Source organism: Anguilla anguilla, chromosome 3, assembly GCF_013347855.1.
Source record: "Anguilla anguilla isolate fAngAng1 chromosome 3, fAngAng1.pri, whole genome shotgun sequence".
In the NCBI taxonomy this organism is placed as follows: domain Eukaryota; kingdom Metazoa; phylum Chordata; class Actinopteri; order Anguilliformes; family Anguillidae; genus Anguilla; species Anguilla anguilla.
This window is the reverse complement of record NC_049203.1, coordinates 19428338-19453857: the sequence shown is the minus strand read 5'-3', so window position 1 is coordinate 19453857 and position 25520 is coordinate 19428338. Positions and strand designations below refer to the sequence as shown.

Here is a 25520-nt window from a genome sequence, read left to right as displayed (position 1 = left end):
AGCCTCCGCTGCCACCGCCGTCGCCACCGCCTCCTGGCGCATCGACTGAAAGGAGCATTAACGCCGCCTTTATCTGTCAAAAAAAAAAAAAAAAACGTGATCCGTGAAAAGCAAACAGCTTTAATTACTCTGATCCCAGCCAGGATTTATGGGTATTTACAGAGCTGTAACCGCTTATTTCTTAAATAAAAACACATCCTTTCCTTAGGACAGACTCGGGTCAAATACTTTTGTTTTCTTCTTTAAAAGGGATGCGGGACAATCTGTCCTTTTGCGTATTATTATTATTTTTATTCTTTGCTTTATTGAGGCAAAATTGAGAGGGTAACGGGAAGGGCCCATGCGGGGTTGACTCGCGCCCGGCTCGAGGGACGTCTTGGGGACTGCGCCACACGTCTCGCCCCAAATACGTCACTCAAACCCAAAACAAAACTCTAATTGAATGAAACGTATTTACCAATATTCAGAATAATAGTATTCCCTATGGTTGCACGTTTGTCTAGTAACACGGTTGGAGCGTTCGCAAGGTTCATTAGCTTTTGGAGAGTTAGAGTATTTTGAGTACTTATTTGACCGGGGCTGGTCAAATTGATGTTATGCCCTTTACGCACATTAGAGTGCTGCCAGTCTGCCTTTCAGATGCTCTCTTTATAGCCATTGGAAAAAAGTGAAATGGCCTAACCTTAACCTTCTGACAAATATTTTGATGTAAATTTAAACTCTGGGCTTTTAGCAGACGCTCTTATCGAGAGAGATCTAGGCGGCTTAAAATCATTACAAACAATTCATCTACTCAGTTGGATATTTACCAAAGCAAATCACTTTAAGTGCTCAAGGGTACAACGGCAGTGCCCCTCCCAGGAATTGAACCGGCGAACGCTGGCACCCAAAGAACCGCGGGGAAGACAGAGTACAGGACATTCTGTTTTTTTTGCGCGGTCCATTTTTAGCCGGAGACATCGCGGCATATTCCCGCACCTCCGCTCAACACTCCCAGGTTAGGCGTCAGAAAATCGATTTAATTTTCTCCAAGGCTGATCACACCGCGAGACTAAATAAAGACGATCGCTATCTTAAGGGAAGGGGATGTGGGACTTCGCTTCGCGCGCACGAACAGAGTGACTTTGCTTGGTCTCACCTGCAGGACTGGCGATTGATTATTTCAACCAGCGCCTGTACTGGGCCGACGTGGAGCTCTCGGCGATAGGGAGCGTGCGCCTGGACGGGTCCGACTCCCTGCTGGCCGTCACCAGCAGACACGGTAAACAGCTTTCTGCTCGCCGAAGCGTAGACGGGTCCCCTCCTGCTGTGCGTTGAGACTAGGTGCTCCTGACACTGTGTCGGCGTAGATACTGTAACCTGAAGGAGCCCAAAGAATGTGGCCAGTGAATTTCAGGGAGATTACTGCCTGAGATGTGGCATTGAAACGTTAGTGTGTGTGGGTGTGTGTGTGTGTGTATGTGCGTTTGCGCGTGTGTTTGTGTATGTGTTTGTGTGTGCGTGTGTGATTGATTTTCTTCACCTGCATGGTGAAGCTGTTTTGATTGCTTCTAGCTGTTTTGAATGCTTATATGGAAACATACAGATGCAATTAGATCCAAGGGTGAACTCTTGTGGATGGCATGAGCAATTTGTAAGACACAAACAAAACACAAACCTCGACATTTTCTCAAGGTTGTTTTTTATTTATTTTTTTATTTTTTTATTTATTTCTCATTCCGAGAGCCGTTTTACACATTGTGAAAACAAATATTTAAAATCTCCTAAATGTTAGAACAATTTTGGTCCAGTTTGATAAGTCCACTTCAAAAATACAATTTTAATAAATGTCTTATGATTTTTACTTAATGGTGCATCTGACTGCTTCATTTTCAGGAGTGTCCCATCCTCAGAGGATTGACATTTTTGAAGACTACATCTATGGAGTCGGGCTGAAAAATGAAGTTTTCAGGGTTCACAAGTATGGCAGAGGGTCTATAGAGCACCTCGATTTGGGAGTGGAGAAGTCATCAAACATCCTGATATTTCATCCTTTCAAACAGCAAGAGGGTAAATAGCACATCCTCCTCAGCTCATTTCGTCTGCCTTATATTACGTTAAATGAAGTGGAAGAGGACCTGTCAGTCAACTGTGTTTTCCCCACAGTCTCAGGACCAGTAACTGCATTCGCCTTGGTTTGAGAGCTATTCAGAGTGCTTTAGAGAACATCTGCACTTTTCCCTCTGAAAAACAATCGACACTTAATTTCACCATTGTTGGTTCATTTCTACGGGGCATTTAATTGGAGATAGATACATGGGAAAACAAACCTTGAGGTGGGATGCAAAAAGAGTTTACGGCCTTTCACAATGTTTATTCATAAGCCTCTAGGACCTCTAACTTATTGACTAATTCAGCCATGCTGAGTGCCTGTGGAGTTAGCTCAGGGATAATTGTGTTCATGTATTCATTTCCTGAAGTTGTACAGGGGAAGTATGGGTCACATGATCCGGGTCATTGTGCTATATGCAGGCAAAATGAAACCAAATGTTGTGTACAGAGCCAGGACTCCAGATTGCAGACAGCATGGAAATGGAGAAAACCAGAACCCTAATAAGTTCTGCAAACTGATTAAATTTATTACCAAGAAACAATGAAGTAAGGTTAACTAGAAACATGCAGTTGGTCATACGTTACCATTTTAAGTCAGCTACAATTGCCTATATTGTATGTTGTTCCAAAAGAAGAAGAAACATAACCAATTACAGATCATATTTAAATAAATACAGACATAATAAAAAATTTTTTAAATGGATAAAAATCCAAAACGCAGCCGTGCGGTTGGAAAGAAAACTAATGGGGACTGTTCTGGAGATAATACGGCCTCTTTGTGTTTTGCGATTTGATTCTACGCAGAAGTATGTAACTGTGTATAACCTAAGCCAGCTGCCAGCGCTAAACCAAGAGTATGCAGTACCTGTATCTGTAGCCAGAGCCATTTGCTCGTGTAAATGTGTCTACTGAATGAACTCATTGTGGCAGCGAAGGAGTGCTCTTTCTCACGGTTGCCGAACTGCGGGTGGTTGGGCTTTTTTTGCAGCTTTTAGCATCCCTTAGTAACACTCAGCAGTTGTCACTTTCTTCTGAGTTTAGGCCTAGTAAACATTACAATGACTGTTGTTGCACAAGAGAACCTTAAAGGTATATATGAGAGGTTCTCTTTCCTCATTCAATATAGGGTGCCTGAAAGGAGTGCTCCCCCTCTCTCTCTCTCTCTCTCTCTCCCTCTCCTTCTCTCTCTCTCTGTCTCTCACTCTCTGTCTTCTGTAAGCCCACCTGTATTCTATGTATTTCCTGCAAGATTTTTTTAGCTGCTTGCTTTAGATGGTCATATTGGGGGTGGGGTTAGAATGTGATAGAAGTACTCAGCGAGTTAATTACAACAAATAAAAAGTAATGAGAAAGAAAGACAGACATCCTCAGAAATGGGTTCCCCACAGTCTTGAACCTCATGAGAGACGAGAGCTCTGCTGCCATGAAGTGGTTACAGCTGTATGTGGCTATGCCGGGTTCTTTTTCATTTTAAAGTATTGGCTGTGACTTAATAGCTCCTCCTAGTGCCACTCTAGAAAACCCGGACATTTTGTTCCCGTCCTCGATTAATGCAAAACAAGGCTGCAGAAAATGATTGAAGTTTTCGCCCTCTATGTATTAGAAAGCCGCAGACAGTGCAGACTTTGAAGCTTTTTTTTTTTATTTGTTTAACTTGATTTTATTTTAGGGTGTATTTCGAAACTTGTTTTGCTATGAGCTATGTGCTTGCTGTTTAAAGCAAAAAACCCAGTGGGGATTAAAAAAAAAAGTATTGCCTCCCCTCCACATCACCTCTGCTTCTGAAAAACCTATAAGGAAAGTCCTTACTCTTTATCCCTTTTGGCACGCATGATGATGTACATTATTTATGGGATTAAATTGATCCACAGGGGGATTTTACAAACGTAACCTCATTTTAAATAAGCAGAATTTTGATCTGAGATTGAATACCACCCAGCTGTACTGTAGAGTGAAAGCACAGTGTATCCTTAAAAAAAGGTATGCAATACAAATAGATATCTTTTTGGGAAATAAAATTACTTGTTAAAAAAAAAAAAAACTTGGGCAGTCTGGGCAGTTTTAGAATGAAAGAATATAAATCCCCCCTTTTTTAAAATACAGCTTTATAACTAGATCATCAACTTTGCAAGCTACTGTAGACAGATTACAAAATAGTTGCGCATCAGTTATACATCACAATAGTTTTAATAAAAGAAAAAAAACAAGCATTTTTTCCAACAATATTAGACAAGGAGGTACAAGGTCATCATCCCATTGTATCTGGTCCAGGCATGTCCGAATCACCCAGGCTGTCTTTGTAGTGCATGCAGTGTACGATGCAGACGTGCTCCTCTGTGAGCAGGACTAATCCAGGCATTCTCCTCTGTCGGGCCAGTGGCAAACCCCTGCCTGAAGACGAAGTGCGACTTCCTGTGTCTGCTGAACCCGACCGGCGCCACCTGCATCTGCCCCGAAGGGAAGGCCCTCGTTAACGGGACCTGCGGCGACACCAGCGTCTCAGGTGGGGAAACCCTGGCCCCTTTTCCAGAGGCTGCTCCGCCCCCATCCCCCACCCGAAAACTGCAGCTGCGGCCTCCATGGGGAACAGCCGCGGGCCGGTCCACGCGCGGGCGGCCGCCAGCTCGGCCCCGTCGCTAGTCTCTCCGAGCTAACGGCTCCGGAGCGAGATATTGGAATTTCCATTTTCATCGCTTCCCATCAGCCCCCAGCTGCGGCTGCTTCCTTAAGTCGTCATTAAATTCTGCGCGCGTGGCCGACTCGTGAAGGGTAACTAAGAGAGAGCCGCTGTGCAGGGGCTTAGCTGTTTTTCTTCATGCCTTTCCAGAGATTGCCTTGATATTGTGTTTTTCTCTGTCTGTAATAACTTTCAGCACAACACAGATGTTTTTTGTTTTGTTTTTTTTTGGGGGGGGAATTATTTATTCTTGACTTGACTTAATATTTCATATTTGTATAGTGAGGCATGTCCATTCAGCAAACTGCATGTCACTTGGCTGAGATCAGTAAAATATGACAGCATCAAACACAACACATACCCACACACACACACACAGCGTATCTCTCATTCTCTCTCTCTCTGTCTGTCTTTCTATCACACACACACTCTCGCACACACACACACACAGTCTCTCTCATTCTCTCTCTCTCTCGCATACACACACACACACACAATCTCTCTCTCTCTGTCTCTCTTTCTTTCGCTCATACAAACACACACACACATAAAGGCAAGAGTAATACATAGTACAAAATAATGCACAATAACTGTGTGGTGTCCACCACTGGTGTTTCCCAGGGCCTTGCAGTGAGTGTGGGCGTTTCTCTTTGACCATGGTCTGCACCATTGCCTTGCAGGAGAGCAGTGCCGGCCAGCCTGCGAGAACGGGGGGCGGTGCCTGGCCAATGAGAGAGGCGACTGGCGCTGTTACTGTTGGCCCAACTTTTCCGGGGAGCAGTGCGAAGTCAACCACTGCAAGGACTACTGTCAGAACGGAGGGACGTGCACAGGGTCCCCTCTAGGTAGGCATTTCCTGATTCTGAAGTGTGCACTTTGAAGTGTGCCGTCCAATACATCAGATCACATTACGTTCATTTAGCAGATGGTCTTATCCAGATCGACTGGCTCAGAGCTACTTATCCGGAGCGGCTTTCCAGGAAACCATTAACTAAATGGATAGGGCTGCACTATAATAGAGAATGAAAATATCTGATTTCAGAAGGTGTGCCTTGTGCTCTGTGATCAGTGAATCCTCATTGGGCTGAACAGAGTGTACAATTTAATTAGCAGGTGACAGCATCAGACAGCATTCACTCTGCGGAAGACGCAGAGCCCGTCTAATAGCACGCGCTCTGTGAAGCTCGTTGAAGGGAACGTCCCCACAATATCCCTGGATTCTGAGGATTCACAAAGCACAAATTTACACCACAGGTTTAAAGCAGAAGATGAGCCTTCTGTAGTTATACGCTGGGGTTTTTGTCCGGTGAGATTTACATTAACCTTAGCTTGATTTTTCTTCTTTTCTGGGCTCTTTACAGCCCTAATGCTGTAAAAAATGAAAACAATGAAGAGTCTACCATATTGTCATTACGACCTGTGAAGTACTTGAAAATACGATTTTGTTTTTCTGCAAAAGATCAATATCATTTCCCAGAGATCATTTCAAAATAAACACCAAAGGAACTAATTCACTAAGTTCATGGCCCTTTTGCGAAGCTAATCATAAAGGTGATTATGAATACTTGGTTACATCCAAGCATCCCCTTGTTTCTTGTTGTGATGACAGCCTCTGATCTGTATAGCATTATTAACAGAGGTAAAACACTGCTAATGTGATTCTGTTTCATCGGTAATCGGTTGGCAGGTCCACTGCTCTCTCAACCAAAAAAATAAAATAACGATTTGATGCAAAGTGCATTTAAGGTTGTGCTTACAATGAAGCTCACATTGGCTCATGATATCTGGGTATAATAAGCTAGAGTTCTCTGGGACAATGGTAATGTGTACTGTATGCAGAATTGAAATGGACTAGCATTGCTCTCCAATTTAGAACAGAGATTAACGGATGAAAGAAGAATGTTACTGGAACTCAAACCAACAGTTCCTCGCCAAAATTAAACTACCTTTATAACTGTTGGATATGATATCAATAGAAGGAGTTAATCTTCATTCAAATAAATTTGCTGTTTGTTACTTAGAAGGGTAGAGGTACAAAATCGGATGTTTGTCCTTACTTCATCTAAAATATCGATGCACAAATTAAACTGTGACCTTTGAAGTTGGCATTCATACAAGCCAAATGCAAATATTTACAATTGTTGTATCTTAATATAATTCAGCCTAACAAGTCAAAGATGGCAGGACTTAAGATGGCATAACAGTTCCAAGTCACGATAGCGAATGATCAGTTTTTACAGTGCTTGTTTTTTTACCGAAATGAGGATGATATGCGGAATGTGGGAGGGGGGGCGCTGGCCGTGCACGTCGGCCAGGCGCAAACAAATCACTTCGGTCGAGCGATCTCGGAAAGTGACAGCACTAAGCTTAATCCGATAGCACTCGGGGGCCAAAAGCGCATTTCAACCAATCCTATTGAGATGACTGAGTCCCTGCCAGTGTATGAGAAGTAGATCTGTGTCCTGACAGGTTGGAACCGAAGTCCGCTAAGGTACGATCAGCTAGGCGTGGGGAATACGGGAATAGGCCTTGCCAAGAGACCCAGCCAGTGCTCTCTGGAGATGGTGGGAGGGGTGGGTGGGTGGGGGAGCTGGGGAGGGGTGGGCGCTTAATAAAAATTAATTTAATTTCCAAAAGGACAGGGAGGCTTTTTCTCATCTCTTGAAAAAGGCAAAAGCAAAGCATGAAAGAAGATCAAGGGATCCAACGATTAGCATAGGGTTGCTCACAGCCAGAATTAGAATTTGAATTAAAAGGGAGTGCCTTTTCTTCTGCAGGTGTTTTCCCCACGCATACAACGAAGTAAACACGTCTGTTTTTTTCTCATGTTTTTTTTCTCTTTTTTTTTGGTTTGTTTTTTTCCGGAGTCAAAAGCTTTAAAGTGTCATACAGTGCACGATTCAAACAGCAAATGTGTCTTTGAAATGACGAAAGTCCACACGCATAAAGTGGTGGCTGACATAGAACCTTGCATGGACGAATTGGAATCGGATGTGACATTTTAGCTTTTATTCTGTTGAAACTAGAAAGAGGTTAGTAATTGCTGTAGCTATTACGGTGGTTAAAAATGTCAAGACAGGCCCATTGCTTTTGATCAAAGTCCTTTTTTATCTGGATAACTGTTCTTTTTTTTGGTTTGTTATGAAGAGCTACCACAGAAGATATGTTACCCTTGTCATTTCTGAAGGATTAACTAGTGCACTAGCATTGTGATGTAATCCTTTCATGGGTATAAGTACATTTGGCAATCAGGTAAATGCATAAATGCATAACTAAGAAGTTACTTGTTCTTTGTCATACACAATATGTTTTTGCTTAGGCTAGCAAAATATTGTTTTGGTTAATCCCATTGTATTATTCCTCTCATAGTATTTCTGAATGCATACAGGCAGTGGCAGCAAGATGAATTTATCTGGTATTGGCCTAGCTCCTGGGCATGTATGACCTTTTATCTTTCAGGCTTTCTGCCTGACTGGTTTTTCATAAAAGGGGAAGCTTGCTGCATTGAACACATCTCTGAAGGCAAGAGATATTACCTTAAATGAAAGGGGAAATTGGAGCTTGCCGCGAGTGTTCTTTGTAAAAATACGTGTCCGTCAATGCCTGCATTCAGCCATGAATACCTTGACAGGCAAGAGCTCGCATTTACAAATATCATTTAAAAAATGGCACGACTTTGATTATTTCGAAGCCCAGCTTCTCCTCGTCCTGACAGACGAATCGCCCGCCAGTCCAATTTCTGTGCCACATCTGCAACCCTCTGAGGAAAACATTATCTTCTGTAACTGAATGATTCCCAGGTAATGATTTACTTATCAGCATGTGTTTGAGTGCCAGTGCGACATCTTTGGTTTTTGGCAAAGGTTCTGCGATGCGCAAATATGGATTTATTTTTTCTTATTTTTCGGCATTTGTTTTATCAAGCTTCCTGAAATATTATTGGCAGAAGACCTAATGGAAGGGGGAAAAAAATGATTACATCTTAATATTAAAGAAAAAGCAAAGTGTTTTTGTTGGCCTAGCGCAATATAAATTCCCTCATTGTGAGGAGACAGATGGGCTTAAAGCAGACATGACAGGATAGCTCTACCTCTTCTGTCGAGCTGTCCAAAAATAAACACAAACAGATGTAGGATTTTTCCAAACATCCAACTGCGCTTAGAAGGTTTGTTGGGATGTAGAGGTGTATGGGAGGGTGGTTGAATTAACTCTAGCTGAAACAAGCACGATGTGTTTCAACAGTAGCCAACTCTAAAGCTCTTTATGGAATCAATAAGCTAAATGAAGGCTAAACATACTTCAGGACTTACATGTGCCCAGAATGTATATGTGACTATGGGAATGGGAAAGTATTATTATTATTTTTTTTTATTATTCATCAAAAAGTCTTGCATAATGCCTGTTTTTTGTTTTTTTGTTTTCTTATAAATTTCACATACACAGTTTGTTGCCTTCTTGAACTGAAGGAGAAACCCCCAAGGTAATTCCCAGTGCTGACTCCAAGCTGAGTGCTTGTGAAGATAGTCACGCTGACACAGAAGGGGGCGAGGGCGAGGAGCTAATGGGGACTCCCGTCAGTAAGCGGTGTAAAAAGAGCGCGATCCACTCGCCGGAGTTCCCCACGGGAACCACGCGTTCTCCGCGGGTCCTTCATCGCCGGTGACATCACCCCCTTTCTTGACCAGTAATCCGATTAAAGCTCGTACTCCGCTCGGCCAAAAACGTGTAACAGCGACTTCAGTTTGACCCCCGCCCTTGAGTCAAGGACAAAGCCCTGACGCCTGCGAGCTAGCAGAGCTAGCTCCTGTGTCACGGGCCTGCCCGCCTGCATTTACGCCGAGTCGCGTCGCGCCGGTGGTGGTGCCCCGCTGCGTTCGACTGTGGGCGGGTGACGGCGCGCTCTCGCCGCCGTGCGTACAGCAGAGGAAGGGATGATGTAATCCTGGGTGAATTGTTGCCGTTCGGCGCCATAGCTCGTTTAGCGGGCGATGTAGCGTGCTGCGCCAGCGTGTGGGCAGGTGAGTGGCGCTGATCCTCACACGTCCCTGCGGGCGAGGCTGCTATTCCAATTCTAATTAACCGGCTGAAGGACAGCCTTCTCAGTTGTCAAACTGTTATGTTAGGAAGTGTTCTTTTGGCATGTGTATTCTGTAAAGATAAAGAAATGGTAAAAAAAAAAAAAAAAAGGCATGGGCCTATGGGAGTAGAGGTTCCTAGTTAATGGAAATGTTCCACATAAATCCCATTCTGTATATTTTTAACATCCAAAGTATCTAAATGGGACTAAACCAGTGTAACTACTGACACCAGTGCAGTGTAACTACTTTACAAATAGTTTAAATAACATAAAATTGTAAAAAAAAAAATAATAAGAAGAAGAAGAATAATAAATTAATGAAAATATAAAACAGCTGTATTTTAACCTTTAAACTGTATCTGATGATAGGCTGCATTGTGATTTGCGGATAAATGAGAATTCAAATAAGGTAGAGTTATGATTGTCAACTTGATGATTTAATGACAACTATAGTGAAATTGTGGAAAACACGAGTTACATCTACAGACAGGTTTTACAGCTGTGCAGGCAATTGTTACAGTATACAACAGATACGCTGTACACAACTTGTATAGGTTAATTACACATACGGTATTATGGTCAATAATTATAAAGTTGGGCTAAAATACTTCACACCTCTCAAAAGTTAGATAAGACAAATTGTTTTGTGAAATCAGGTGGGTGAAATCATGGGTGTGGTAATAGATGATAATGTTTTCTGAGGGAAATTTTGTTATTTTGTGATTGCTGCTAAAAATCATTTGGGATTTCACTTTTTCTCTCTTTCTCTTTCTATCTCTCTTTCTCTCTCTCTCTCTCTCTCTCTCTCAGGGAGACCCACCTGCCGTTGTCCTGTGGGGTTCACGGGGCCCTACTGTGAGAAGCGTCTCTGTGATGGTTACTGTCTGAACGGTGGCACCTGTGACGTCAGCTTGGGCAACCAGCCAACGTGCCGCTGCCTGGCAGAGTACACGGGAGACCGCTGCCTGTACCGTGAGTCTCGATTATAGCTCCTACGCCATCACACCCACACCTATACCATCACACCAGCACATAACACCTGCACCATTTCATAACAAATGTTATGAAATGTTATGAAACATGTTATGAAGCTGTTTAGAATCTCACCATTCACGATCATTGTAAAAGTGTGATATTATAAGTAACCAAAAAAAAAACTATAAATTAAAAATAAGATGAGGTGTCCATACTCCCCACAATGCACCTACACAGTAAAATGTCCTGTGTTAATTCAACTCTTAACAGATAACATTTGGTCCCACATGGAGTAGATATTTTGCTGTATGTTATTTCAAATGATCTACTAAAAATTACAAATGTACTTTAACTGGTATTGTCAGTCCCCCGAAATACTGCATTTCAGATTCAGTACAGTGGTATCCTATCTCAGAAATAGTAGCATTCGCTGACATCATCCACTGCTGAATTTATTCTGGCTATCCAGCAACAATAAGTATGCACCAGTATTTAATTTTTGCCGTTTACAATCATAATTCCTTACCACCTTCTGGCAAGCAAATTTCCACAGAGGATTTTTGCACTTTAACCGGCATTGATAATCATTTTGTAGGTTGTCGGTTTTTGTTTTGCGGTTTATATTCTTTAAACTGTATCTCCTGTTGAAATTATTTTCTCTTTCTTGCAATCTCACTCCAGTTTATTCACTCTAAGCAAATTCCCAGTCAACTGTTGGTTTGCATAAATAATTTTAAAATAACTGCGAAGGGAGATTGGGAATACATGCAAAATTCAATGGACATTCCGTGGAGTATACAACTGACAGTACAATATTACATGTGTAAATCCTGTGTTAATGCTTGTTCAGTTCTGATATGGGTGGTCAGCAATGTGACCTCAGTTTCTTGACAGCTCAATATGTAGATAATGCACATACATATTTAATTTGGTTTTTGATACGTATATTAAATATTTATGAGGGATGTTCTTTAGATCAGGATAGATACCATACTCTCAGTACTCTTTAATTGCCTTTTTTTCTTTTTCCTTTCTCCATTGTACATGTACCATCTTCATTTAGTGTTAAAACCCAAATGAATTGCGTATTATCATGATATTTTTACGCCATTGATGCAGAAAAACCAGAATAATTTCAGAATATTTGCTTTGTGATGGGAGTATTGTAGCTCTTTGATCACTGTAAAACACACATATCCACGCACCCTGCACTAAATTAAAGGTGTAAGCTAAACATTTTTCCTGCATGCATTATTCATATGCAGATGGACATGCATAAACATCTAGCAGAATTTAATAATGCATGCTGGCATCTTGCCCATGGGAGGACGGCTTTATTGAAATGCTGAATTTATCTGAAGGTACGATTTCAGGAATCCTGATGGCACCAGCCACAGTCTACACAAAACAAGTATTGCTTGCCCATTACAACCTGCACATCACAAGTACTGTCTGTCCACTACAATCTACACATAACAAATACTGTCTGTCCATTACAATTTACATGTGACAAATACTCCCTATCCTCTTCAACCTGCACATCACAAGGACTGCCTGTCCCACTACAACCTGCACATCACAAATACTGTCTGTCCATTACAATCTAGATGTAACACATACTACCTATCCTCTTCAACCTGAACATCACAAGTACAGCCTGTCCACTACAACCTGGACATCACAAATACAGCCTGCCCATTACAACCTGGACATCACAAATAAAGCCTGCCCATTACAACCTTCTCATAACAAATACTGTCTGTCCACTACAATTTACAGTATATGTAACTAATACTGCCTGTACACTTCAACCTACACATCAAACATACTGCCTGTCCACTGCAAAGTACACAACACAAACACTGCCTGTCTACTACAACATTGTGAAACAAATCATGCCTGTTCATTACAACCTTATAATGCAAATACCACCTGTTCACTCCTACATTATATCACAAATATTGCCTGTCCTCTGCACTGTCCACTGGGGTCCAAATCTGATCAAATACATAGTCCTTGACATCTGACATGTCCACTCTCCAAGAACCAATTGGAAATCTGTGTAGGCATGTCTTTTATTTGACGTCAGAAGTTACAGATACCTATATTTGGTTACTCTGATCAGCACAACTGAATATACTTTGACTTTCTGTCAGTACTAAATGCTCATACTCCAGCCTCCAGCTCAGGTTCTCTGCTGTCCTTGGCTGCACTTTGCCTAAGTTATTTTTGCTTCTCTATTTTGATTTATGTAAGAAAAATGATTATGTTGACGCCATTAATGCAGTGGCACTGTTGCATGCCCAGGGGTGTTGAGTTTGTTAGCGTAATGGAAGGTGTTTCGTGTGAATAATGTAGGCTTATTGCCCCTGTGTAAAATTTCAATCAGAGAGCGCATACCCAAACCTCGCTAATCGCGTTCGCTCGTTTTTTTTTGTTTTTTTTTTTCTGGAAAGACATCTGCCATCACTACTGCGTGAACTCCAAGGCATGCACGCTGTCCAGCAGCGGTCACGTGGAGTGCGTGTGTCCGACGCGCTACGAGGGCAACAAATGCGAGGTGGACAAGTGCCTACGATGCCATGGCGCACCGTGCATCGTTGACCACGAAACCGGGGACGTTTCCTGCAAGTAAGCATCTTAAGACATGCTAACGATTAGCATACTAAACAAAACTGTGAAAATAATGTATTAGTTGAACAAACAGGGTTTCAATAAATATGTTAAGTAGGCTTCTTCTTACACGGATTAAATGCGTAATGTGTTTACTGTAAAGGCAGATTTTTGCATTGTAAATATAACTTCGCTCCGTATAAGGGCAGGTGCGACAAGCGTTAATTATGATTTCTGAGCTAAACCTCCACCTGTCCTTGGTAGCAGGCTGAAAGAAAAATAGTTATTATTTTGTTACACTTTCAAATTTCATTAAAGCCATACCGTGGCCTGAGCAACAAAGTCTTTTTGATTCCATATTGCATATCACTATGTTTAGGCTTTTAATATGAAGTGACTCCAGATTGACCCTGAAAAGAGGACAAAAGCTGATGAATAAACGAATATCAAAAAAAAAAAAATTGTTTTTGACTGTCAGCCGTAATACATAGTTGTTCTTATGCGGTAAAGACTAGCAGTTTATTATCAAATTGGTTAGTGATGGTAAAACTGAACTGAACTTGCCAATAAATCCTTGGAATTTCTTTCTGCAAGCAGACTTACCCTAGTTTGTATTATTTTATAATGTCTTTTTTGTTTTTCTTGTGTGTTCTTTTATCATCAAATTCTCTGCTGCAGCGATCCAATCTTAATCACAGACACAAAGCTGATTTGGATGAATCCAGCGAAAACAGATTAGTCTGGAAACGACGCTGTGTATCATTTTCTTGATGTTTTTCTTTGGGTTTTTTTTCTTTTTTTGGTTATTTTTCCTGGGCAAAGACAAAAGAATGTAAATTAGTATGACTGAATGCGTGCCTGGACGATATAATCAGCCCATTTCAGAAGCATTGTGCTGTTTATGAGAAGGAAAGTTCTAGCGTCTCTCTCTGCTCGTCTTTGTTTGCAGCTGCACCAATGGGAGAGTTGCTTCCAGCTGTCAGCTGTGCGATGGCTACTGCTACAACGGCGGCACCTGCCACCTCGACTCAGAGACCCACCTGCCTCTCTGCCAGTGAGTAATTACCGAATGTGGCTTTAGCAGGGACAGTCACTGCTGTTCTTCGTATAGATTTTTACTCGTTTCATTTGAAGCTGTAGCCCCCAGCCACTAAAGAGCATCATTTGGAATGCCGTAACGCTCTAAGAATGTCGATAGGATGAAGGAGCGCAAGTTGAAGGGAACATTAAAAGCCCTTGTTGGGGGCAAAGTCACCATTGAGGGAAAGAGGGATTGTGGAGATGAAGGCAGACAGAGGGGGACGTTGCGAACTTGAAACGAGGAAGGGGCAGAGCGGGTCACCCCACCCACAGCGAATCAGGCCTCCCGGCTCGAGAGACGTGGAAGCCAATCAAAAGTGTCCTGCCTAGCACTGGAATCTGCATAACTTGTGTAGTCTCGCGCCAAGATAGATTCTGAATGGCAGAGGCCATTTTCAAGCATCTTATTGCAGAGGTCAAAGTTCATTCAAGTTTCTGCTAAAAGCCTGCCTCAACAGTTTTTATTTTATTTATTTATTTTTTCTTACCAAGCACTCTGTGTATAGGAAAGAAAGACTAATTATGGAAATGAATAATTATGTATGTATATGCGGAAGTGTACTGTTAATTCTCCAACATCACTGGCATTTACCCGGTGTCCTGGAATGAAAGCTGTGGGGATAGTACAATCAAGCAGCAGAGCCAATCGCAACTCATCCCCGAGGCTCACCTCAGGCATTCGGCATCTACCCCCCGAAGCCTTTTAACATGAAAGGGTTTGACGCGAAGCCGACGCAAGCGGCGGCACTTCTGCTGATGCGAATCACCGGAGGCGGCAGGTTGCAAAATGGCTTTCTTCCCGTCCTTTTATTCGTACAAAATTAAAGAAGGAAGGAGAGGGAGGGGGGGACAGGGAGTTGTAAAAGGAGATCATTTGGAGATTTAATCCGAGGGATTATTTGTGACATTCTTTTTTGCCTTTTTTTTTTTTTTTCTGTCGGACAGTGAATCACTGGCGTAATTCCAAGGATGGAATCGATTTGTATGTAGATGAGCCCATCTCGTATTTTTAAAAGGTTAACGGAGTTTAATGATGCGGGTGCGTCGGTAGCTGCCAAGCCGAGCGCAGTTTGAGCGGCGCGGGAGCCTGTGCCTCGCGCTACCGAAGGAAACGCCACCCTCTGGCGCCAAAAGTTTCAGCTGAGGTTGACCAATCAGGGCTCACGAAACATGAACAGCAACCATTATCTTTGACTTACTTGACTCTGTTTAAATTAGATGCATAAATGAATAATAATAGAATCTTAATTTTGCTTGCTTGTTTGTGGCTGGTACCAACATTATTTAATTGTTTAAAATAATTGGTAATTCTTGTTTTTACAATTGCCCAGAAACAATTATTGTTTTTTTTTCTGCCACTTTTATCTAAGGAGTATCCTGAATATCAGGGCTTATTACATACTTATGCATATGCAAAGAATACAACCAAATAAGAAAATGTGTCATGCATATGTTTTATTGGATATTTTAGTTTGTGAAAACAAATCTTATATATCTTACAAGCTAAATCTGTTGAAAATGACATTATTGCATATTGAGATGCCTGCTGTGAAAACACTTTATACATTTCATAAACATGCAACATTACCATTATACCATGTTTAAGAGGAATGTGTAAAACTATTTGTTATATTCTAAAGGGATGTATAATCATGGGAAACAGTGGAAGACAAATGGAGTAAATTCTGTTTTGCATATCACAAGCTATCTAGCAGCATTGGCATGTTTCCAAGTTGTACTGAAAAAATGGGGGGATTTTTAGCGAGATAAAGCACATAGTGTGTGTGTGCGTGCGTGCGTATGTATATATATATATATATATATATATACAACATACAGTGAGCTCCATAATGTATTGGGACATTATGAGACATATTTTTTCTTGATTTGACTCTGTACTCCTCAATTTTATATGAGGAAAATGGGGGCTATGTGTAAAAACTGTTGTAATTTCTACATGGTGAAACGACAATGTATGAAAATTATCCTTTAATAAAAGCAGCGAATGTACATGTTAACCCCATGTAAATAGTTTGATTACAAATCTAAAATTCTGGCGTACAGAGCCAAATCAAGAAAAAATGTCTTTGTCCCAAAAATCATGGAGCTCACTGTGTGTGTATATATGTATATATATGCACACACACACACAGTATATATACTTAGCACTTCAATAAACTATGGAAGTGAGCATGTTTATTTAAATTAGGTATACAGTACAAGCAAATACATTTTTTACCCATAGCGCTTTGATGCAACTTCTCCAAGTGTGTAGTTAATGATGTTTGAGCTGCATTTCTTTTAAGTAATTTCAGCATTCATATTTTGTAATATTTAATTGCTTGTGCAGTATTATATTTGGCCAGCGTTTACAGTGTGCATGCGAGGTGCTATTGGATGAAAGATAAATGGAGAGGAGATATGCTGCTATGTGATTTATTCACGGCCCCGCAGAATATCTGTGCTTTGCTGATTTTATAGTTAATATGGCAGTGGGATTGGATTTCTGCTGCAGCTCCCCAGTGTCTCCAGATGGGAGAGTGAATCTTCAGACAAACACTTGCGATTCTGTTTGTAGCCATACATCACAACATCGAAGGCCTTAAAAGTCTGTTTTATCATTTAATGCTTCCTCCACGCCTCCCTGCCCACCTGCTCGCTCGCCCGTCCGCCCGCCCGCCCGCCCGCTCGCTCGCTCGCTCGCCCGCCTGCTCGGCCACCCATTCGCCTGCCCCGGGGCCCGTTAGAAAAGGAACGCGCGGAGCCGGGCGGCGGGGACATTTTTGTGCGCGTGCGAGATAAGGCCTTTATTGAAGCTCGGCGTATCCCGGGCAGAGGAGGGAAGCGTGCGCCGCTCCAGTCCCCAGATTTGCAGCTCCGTCTCTCCTCCCCTCTGTCTACCCCCGCGGTCGCGGTGTTCAAGGTTAGGAAAATAAAGAAGCAGGAGGAGGTCGGTTGTCTGTGGGGAGCCTGGCATTTGAGAAGGGATGAAAAGCTGTATTGAAATGTACTTATTGAAAATATATTTCAAATTTGTTCACTGTTTTTTTTTATTTTTATCACTGCTGTATGCTATCGTGGCTACAAATATTGCCAAATATGGGCTGCAGTCCAATGGAACAATCTAAATCCATTTGACTGTTAGTGATGTGCTGTGATTATTATTATTATTATTATTATTATTATTATTATTCCTGGTGATTCGTCATCTCGCTGAAATTTTCCACAGCTGCACATCCGGGTTCAAAAACCAGCGCTGTGATGAGCGAGCAAACCCGTGCGATTACTACTGTCAGAACGAAGGAATTTGCACCTTAACCACCTTTAACAAACCGCGGTGCAAGTAGGTCGCAGCCTCTGCCTCTGTCCCCGCCTCCGTCTCCACCCCCTCACCCTCCCCCCCTTCCCCCCTCACCTGACACGGCGAATGCCGTCCGCCATCCCAGCGACATCGCTCTCGCTCACCGCCGCCCGCCCATCTCTCACCCGTGCCACGCCCACATTCCACCCCCCCGCACGTCGTGATGTGGACGCGGTTTCCCGTGTATGTGTGTTCGTCCAAGTGCTTGTGTGACTGTGTTTTTTGTGCCTCCCTCAGTGTGTCGTGAACAGCCTCCGTTCAAACGGCACGTGCAAAGTTTTTCTTAGAATTTTTTTTTATTTAAAGCCTTCCCATTTTTTTTTCCCTCATGGTCTTTACAACCTGTGCCCTGCAAGCAGGGTTGCGCATTAGAGGTCATCTTTGTCCTTCTCTCCACTGGGCAGCTGTTATTGGCTACTGTACCTGCAGTAGTGCTTTTAGATGCTAATGATAATCTGCGCTTAGCGCAGGCAGTCACTCCCCCTGCGCAGGTGACTCGTTATTTACTGCGCGCGCAAGCTGCAAGATGGCGCGGCCCTGTTTATGAAGTTTTGATTAAACGTCACTCGCTGTTGATTTAATTTACTGTAATTTCATATCATCGCCGCCCGGTTGCTCCTGTCAGATTACTCACGCTCTTAACGCCGCCTCAGTACCGGGGCCGGCGGGGAAAAAAATAAGCCGCTAACTAGGGCCATACATCACCGCGCGCGCGCCGGATCATTCCGGAGGCAAATGTGATGATGCTTGTGTTTCCCCGGGAGCCGAGGCAGCGGCACGCTCAGCGCCAGTTCACACGGCGTTTCCACCCACCCTCAACCGACCCCCCCCCCCCCCCCCCCCCCCGTCTCCCCTCCCCCACCTCCACCCCACCGCATCTCCTCTTTAAGTGTTGACTGGAATCAAGGCCGCGGTCGCAAAAAAACCCAACCCGCAGCCCTTCTCCTTTTCTCATTCTCAGTCCTCTCCTCTCCCCCTGATCTTAACATGCCTTGTCTTCTCTTTCTCCCTCTCCCTGACCCTCCCTGTCTCTCTTTCAGTTACTCCATTGTTTGTTTCGTTCTTCCTCTGTGACTCCTTGAAACGGATAGCTCTCTTACATCGTTAATGCATGCCTGAGGAGTAGACGGTCATGCGCCCTCCTGTATTTCCGCAGGTCGGGCAGGAGGTGCATTGTGAGTCCGTTTAACTCCGCCTCCGTTTCTGGCTCCTTTCAGGTGTCCAGCCAACTGGGCGGGGACTCAGTGCGAGAGACCGGCCCCCAAGAGCAGCCGCTCCGACAACACCAGTGGAAGTGAGTACCCATGAGGCACAGGACACACACCCCCGTGAACTTCTTTAAGCTCACCCACACACACACACACACACACACTCCTCCAATCACCAGTTACACACACACACACTCACTCCTTCACCCTGCTCTCCACACTCTACCCCCCCACCAACATCCACCCAGGTATACAGAGACACTACTTTCAAGCTTTATGATATCTTTACAGACATTTAAGTCATCAAATCTCCAATGTACTTGAATTATTTTAGAGCTGGATATTTCATCTGACACTTTCAATTTGCCCAAGGAACAAGCCTGTCTGACTCAGTGGCTGACAAAATTATTCATCCCCCATAAGGACCATCGTTCGTCAAAAAATGTTGCAATCTGAAAATTATTTCACTCTGTGTCTTCGAAGACCCAAGGTGTGAAGCGTGGGGTTACCTTGAAAATATTCTGTGGCTTTTGACACATTGTCAGCAGTGGGCAGCAGCGCAGCATAATCGGGCTTGTACAGCTCAGAGGTTGCGAGTTTGATTCCCACTAGGGGTGCTGCTTGTTGTGCTCTTTAGCAAGGTAACAGCTGTATAAATGGATAGTATAAAACATGTAGGCTGTGTTAGTTGCCCTGAAGTAAAATTTTAAAACTTTAGATGACTTTGAGTGGTTGTCTCTCACTTACAGATATGTGCCTTTGACCACAGTACAAATCATGTTCAGAGGCAAAAGAAAAGATGTATTGTCATTGTTCATTTCAGGACTGTAGTGTTAGAAATCGACAGTGGCTTCATTAACTTTCTTCTAGGGAAGAAAAAAATTCTGTTGTTGTAATAGAGATGTGTGCAAGCTGAACATATGGAAAATGCTAACAATTTACACATTCCCCATATAACGCAAGAGCTGGATTCGATAAACCCAAACATGAAGAGCATTTTAGGCAGACAGGGGCAAGGTAGAATGCAATTAAATTGTCACACAGCATATGTTGGGAAGGCATGAGGGAACAGATTGCAGGGATCCACGCTTACCTTTCTGATCTGTGTTTCAGGAAGTATAGCCATCATTGTCCCTCTCGTCCTTCTGGTGATATTAATAACCACGGTGGTGGCGGGTGTCCTTATCTGCAGAAGACGGCAGAGGTAAGACGTGCGTTTCTCACACGTAAACAAGCAAAACTCAAATGCATAACCGATGCACTCACCTGGAAACCGTCCAAAGATTAACTCTCCAAACTGTATTTGTGAAGGAGAAAATAATCTTCATGTCTTTGCAAGCCGAAGTTAATTGTGCATTTTGAACGAATCCGGGCCAGTAGTCGTGTCGTCTGTTAACTCCTGGTGATGCTGTTGGTCAGGGGAAAGAGAGTACAGCGGCAGCCAATGACCAACGGGGGCCTGAACGTGGAGATCGGCAACCCCTCCTACAACATGTACGAAGTGGACCACGATAATCACGCAGACGCTGGAAACCTGCTGCACCCCAATTTCACGCTTGACCCACACAAGGTTTGAACTCACCTGCACTTTGTCCATGTACATCCACATTGCATTAAAATTTAGGCATAAAAACCCAAGTGCATAGCGTAAGTGGCTTCCATAATTATTACGTATTGGCCCATTTGGAATATCCTTAAGTGAATGTTTGGTACACTTGGGGATCAGTTACAAGATAATCAAACAAATTCTAGTGAGAATTTTCTCACTAAATTTTGAACTGTCTGTACTGTCTGGGAACCTGTTCATTTTTGCACACCTTCTAGTGGTGGGAAGGTGCAGATATATGGATGCTGAAACAGGTGTTACTGGTTTTTAACAAATCGCCAGGGTTTGTTGAGAGAAATACGTGTTTGTTTGGCTCACGGCAGTGTGCATGCAGGCTGTGATTGAGAGCTCACCGTGTCTCTGGAAATGTCAGTCAATCTGTCCACCTTTTTCTGTTTAGGGTCAAGGCAGGACAGCATTGTGGCACCAGGTATCATAAGAGATCATCAGCCATTAACCACATCCCAGAAATAGACCGGGATAACCTTTCAGATTTGTGACGAAAACAAAAAACAGTCTGGCTCTTTTTCATAATTACAGAGGGCAATAAAGAGCATGTTAATTACCAACCTCTGCCCTGCTGTTTTCTGTGAATTAATTACCAAAACATGTGGCAAATGTTAAAGAGAATTTTGTGTTTTATGATCAGATGGTGCAAGGGATGTAAGGTTCTGGCAAAATGGAAAATCACAAACAAGGAGAAAAACATGAAATTTGTAAAGTTTCCCTTACATATGATAGATTATTTCCTTTCGGTGAATTGGAATGTATAAAAGTGAAAAATAAAATGGTGCAAATGCAAAAAAAAATGTAGAAATCTGAGGATATGGTTGATGTCATAATCTAATTTTATGTAGATATCCAGTAGCTTTTGTTGCGGTAGTGTCAATGTGAATGTATACAATGGCTACATATTAACTTATCCTTTTATCTGCCTAATAACCCACCTGCAATAGCATAACCTACCTGCTCACGCTCCTCAGCCCTGTAGCTTTAATAGCTGCTAATCCCCCGCTAACACAGCACCGTAGTCCATATGGAAGGTGCTGACTGGAATTCTAACCAGCTTGTGCTTCCAACAGAGTCTTCCACTCATGAGCCGAAGCTGTTTGAAGGATACAATGAATGAATGAATGAATGAATGAATGAATGAATAGATGATCAAATAAATTAGCAAGACAGCTATGGAATATTGGCAGGTTTAGAATGCTTACAATCATTCACAGAAGTGTGTGAAAAATAAGCAGATGCTGGAGAGATTTTCTTATTTTGTTTCTTGAGTTGATATAGCAGTAAGGGAGCTCCTAAAGGCATTGCTTACTGGCCAGTGAGCAATATCCAGTGTTCAATCAAGTGTCCCAATGTATGAAATGACATTGTGCTGATTGGTTATGCATCTGACAAAAGTGCTAAAGATATAACGCATGCCGCAAGCACAGTCAACACAATATTCTGGTTCACTGATTGTTCGTATTTATTCAAAATAGTTTACAGACGAAAATGGAAGGCGAGTCGCTCTGAGGTGGGAGAAGTTGAGGCATCATTTATCCAACCCAGTATCATGCCCAAGTGTGATATACAGTGTTTTTGCGTAGAATTTTGCTGCAGTTTAAACACAGTTAAGCAGAGGCACTGGTGATACTAATAGTTAAGAGGCTAGTTGTTAAGAAAATGTAAGCCATCCCACTGCCCAAGTGCCAAGCTTGTTTATCACAAAAAAACAGATAATGCAAAGGACAGCTGGGCTTTTCTGTGTCAGGTATAACACAAACACAAAAGTGTGTACACTAAAGGAAATGAATCCATGTGTAACGTGAAACTGCCGCACTTTCCTGTTAAGCCCAAAGAGGGGGACTGTGTCACATTTTTGTGTGATACTGGGTTGGTTTCTTAGACTTTGTGTGAAGATGAGATGCACTTCTGTGTTGTAGGGCTGGTGTGTGAGATCCAGTGATCCTCGCAGTCTGCCTGTTCACATTGTCCCAAAGGAGATTATTCCAGGACAGGTGATGCCTTTGTATTAACCCCCCACCCCATCTCAAACAGTTTGTCACCAGACCCCCCCCCCCCCCCCCCCACCACCACCACCAAAAGAAAAAAAAAAAAAAACTAAATTAAGTTTTGATTGAATCTGGGTTTCTCAACTGTCTTATTCCCAAGGCCTAGTATTTAATTAAGGGCAACTAGTACAGCATAATTCATGTTGATATTTCTTAATATGCAGCACTTAACATGTACTGGATATTTTTTTTTTTTGGAAAGCATGAGGCTCACATGTGGTCCTTTCCTGATCCTGAGTCCCTTTCCTGATATCTTGCATCCAGGACTAGGTCTGAGCCGCCCTGGAAAAAAATCTTTTCAATGAACCCTTGCGATGTTGTACTATTGACAGGCCCAAGTAAACTGAGTTGAAAACAAACAAGCAGCAATATGAGCAGACCGATTTAAAGACACACTGTTTGAGAAACAAACAAAAAAAAGTCCTGCGGAACTGCTGTCAAGCATGCGCTTGTGTGTGCTGTGCGTGTTTTGTGTTTAATATGCATGCACTCACACATGTCTGTATGTAACAATAACCATGCTTAAATAACATCGCACAGAATTGTTTCTACCATACTGTAACTCACCAATATCCTACCCACCAACTTATTATCATTGGTTAGGCATATTGTGTAAGTTCCTGGGCTAGTAGTACATCAACATTTGACCTCAGCATTGGAAATTGAATACAGAAGTAGAATTTGAAGACACTTTGACCTTCAGTGGTTAAAGTGCAAACAACTTGAAACTCCGTCATTATGCAGTAGTCAATATCCATAATCATTTTTCAGAGAAATGATTGGTAGATGTATTTCAGTGACAGAATCTTCGGAGAGATGGAAAAAAAATGTCAATGTTATTTTTGTACAATCCAGAAATGATGCATTTCATACTCATAGGCTTTTGTTTGCCTAAAAAAACCCAGCTTGTGTTATATACCTTATATTTTGAAAAAAAAAAAAAATGAAATTCTGAATCTGATTTTTGACTTGATTTCTTGTTGCTGTTGTTATGGTGTTGCAGCCCATAAACTACTCCAACCCAATGTACGCCAAGATATATCTTGATGGACAAAACTGTCGGAAACCGATGGTGAACATCGAGGAGAGGAGAGAGCTACTCCCAAAGAAACTGGAGGGGACAATTCGGGAAACGGCTGCGTAGATAGATTTTACACACTTTACTTCTTTTATACAATCTGTATAAATGTACAAAAAAAAGAGGGGAAAAAAAGATTTTTCTATGTCTTGTCAGGTTCTGATATTTGCTTTCCCTTCTTTTACTGCAGCATCAACAGTACCTCCATGTGCTGAGAATTATAAACCATTTGTATGTTTTCCTGTTTCTAATGAAGTCTATAAATAGTGTAATATATATATATATATATATATATATATATATATATATATGTATATATATATATATAGCTGCTGGTTTACAAATGACCTTAAACATGATGAATTCATGATACATCAGTATTTCAAAAGGGTGTAAAAATAGATTTTTTTTGCTCTGGTTTTATTATTGAGCATACAGTACATTTAGTGGTTCAATTGCCAAGCTTAAAGGATACATCCAATAGGCCTATTTCATTTAGCTATATTGCACCCCAGGATTGCATCTATAACTGTTAAGTATTTACTAAACAGGTATTTTATTTTAATTTTTTTCCAAGTTTTTTTTTTTTTTTAATGTTTGTGCTTTGCGTTATGTTGAATGTTTTTGTCCGTCCAGGAAAGCCCGAAAAAGAATTCCGCCTTAGTTTATGGTTCGTTGTTTGTTTGAATGAATGTGTGCCATCTTTATTCACTTGACTGATGAACCCTAAAGAAATATTTATTCATACCAAATTATTAATTTTGATGTTCATAAGTATAATTCATTTGAATTCTGTTTACTTGTCTATTCTGGGACATACATTTTTTATTTAAAGTAAACATCCAACCTCGTCAAGAATTTACCATATGTTGGCAGAATCACAGAAGTATATTGCCAAATTATACATTTCCTGCTGATGTCTGAAGTATGTTTTGAACTCTTCATCTGTCATTTTCTCACAGTCTTGATCAATGCACTTTGAAAGTGTTTAATTTTGGGCTTATAGTTTCATAGTTATTTTCTATACAAGTAATAATATAATAAACAAACCATCCTGTTATCTTTAAATTCGCAAACAGATGCACATAGATTTAACAAGTTTTATAATTTTGTATTTGATTTATATGTCAACCTATTGCTGCTTGTATTTTGAAGAAATGTATTAAATGTAAGTACTTTTATATAAAATGTACACCAGTATGAAATAATGTGATGTTTTTATTGCTTTTTTTCAGTTACATGTTAACATGTCATTTAACAAGTCAGGTTATTTACGGGACATTGAAGCTTTGTGGCTTTAAAGAGTATTTTATCAGTCTTTTGCTATGATCAATGTTCAATAGGATCTGATGCCTGCAAAGCAAAAAAAAAATATTTTAATTATATTACTGCGCAACAGTTTTAAATGATGTTTCTTACCAAAAACTGTGAAAACAACTCAAAAGGAATTATGTATATATGTGAAGAGAAATTTATATAGCAATATAGTACTAACTCGTTTAAAAAGCTACTCCTAAGACCCGGTTAGCTTTTTTGCTATCAATAACTTAGGAGTTTTGTTAAATAATGTCATGACAAACTTTTATTTTACCTTATGTCTTAAAGGTTTTCTTAGCATGATTCTATGAGTAATTCTCAGATGGTTTACATATATGGTCTCTGAACTACCAATCCCACAAGGCCCTGTGGCAAGG

At 41.7% G+C, this 25520-nt stretch overlaps 1 protein-coding gene across 3 annotated transcripts in view; it reads left to right on the top strand.

The window, feature by feature from the left end:
• The window catches only part of LOC118223692 (low-density lipoprotein receptor-related protein 1B-like), a 400652-nt gene extending 375621 nt beyond the window's left edge, over positions 1-25031 (top strand). For 2 of the 3 annotated variants that reach the window (XM_035410580.1, XM_035410578.1), the window contains 13 exons: positions 1145-1261; positions 1876-2049; positions 4469-4594; positions 5449-5613; positions 10656-10817; positions 13277-13451; positions 14383-14487; positions 17743-17856; positions 19092-19168; positions 20196-20286; positions 20502-20652; positions 22620-22694; positions 23752-25031. In XM_035410580.1, the coding sequence (XP_035266471.1) occupies positions 1145-1261; positions 1876-2049; positions 4469-4594; positions 5449-5613; positions 10656-10817; positions 13277-13451; positions 14383-14487; positions 17743-17856; positions 19092-19168; positions 20196-20286; positions 20502-20652; positions 22620-22694; positions 23752-23892 (1673 nt within the window). In that variant the 3' untranslated portion in view covers positions 23893-25031. The remainder of the gene's footprint in view (positions 1-1144; positions 1262-1875; positions 2050-4468; positions 4595-5448; positions 5614-10655; positions 10818-13276; positions 13452-14382; positions 14488-17742; positions 17857-19091; positions 19169-20195; positions 20287-20501; positions 20653-22619; positions 22695-23751) is intronic. The other variant, XM_035410579.1, reaches the window with a different exon arrangement.
• Positions 25032-25520: the final 489 nt, after the last annotated feature.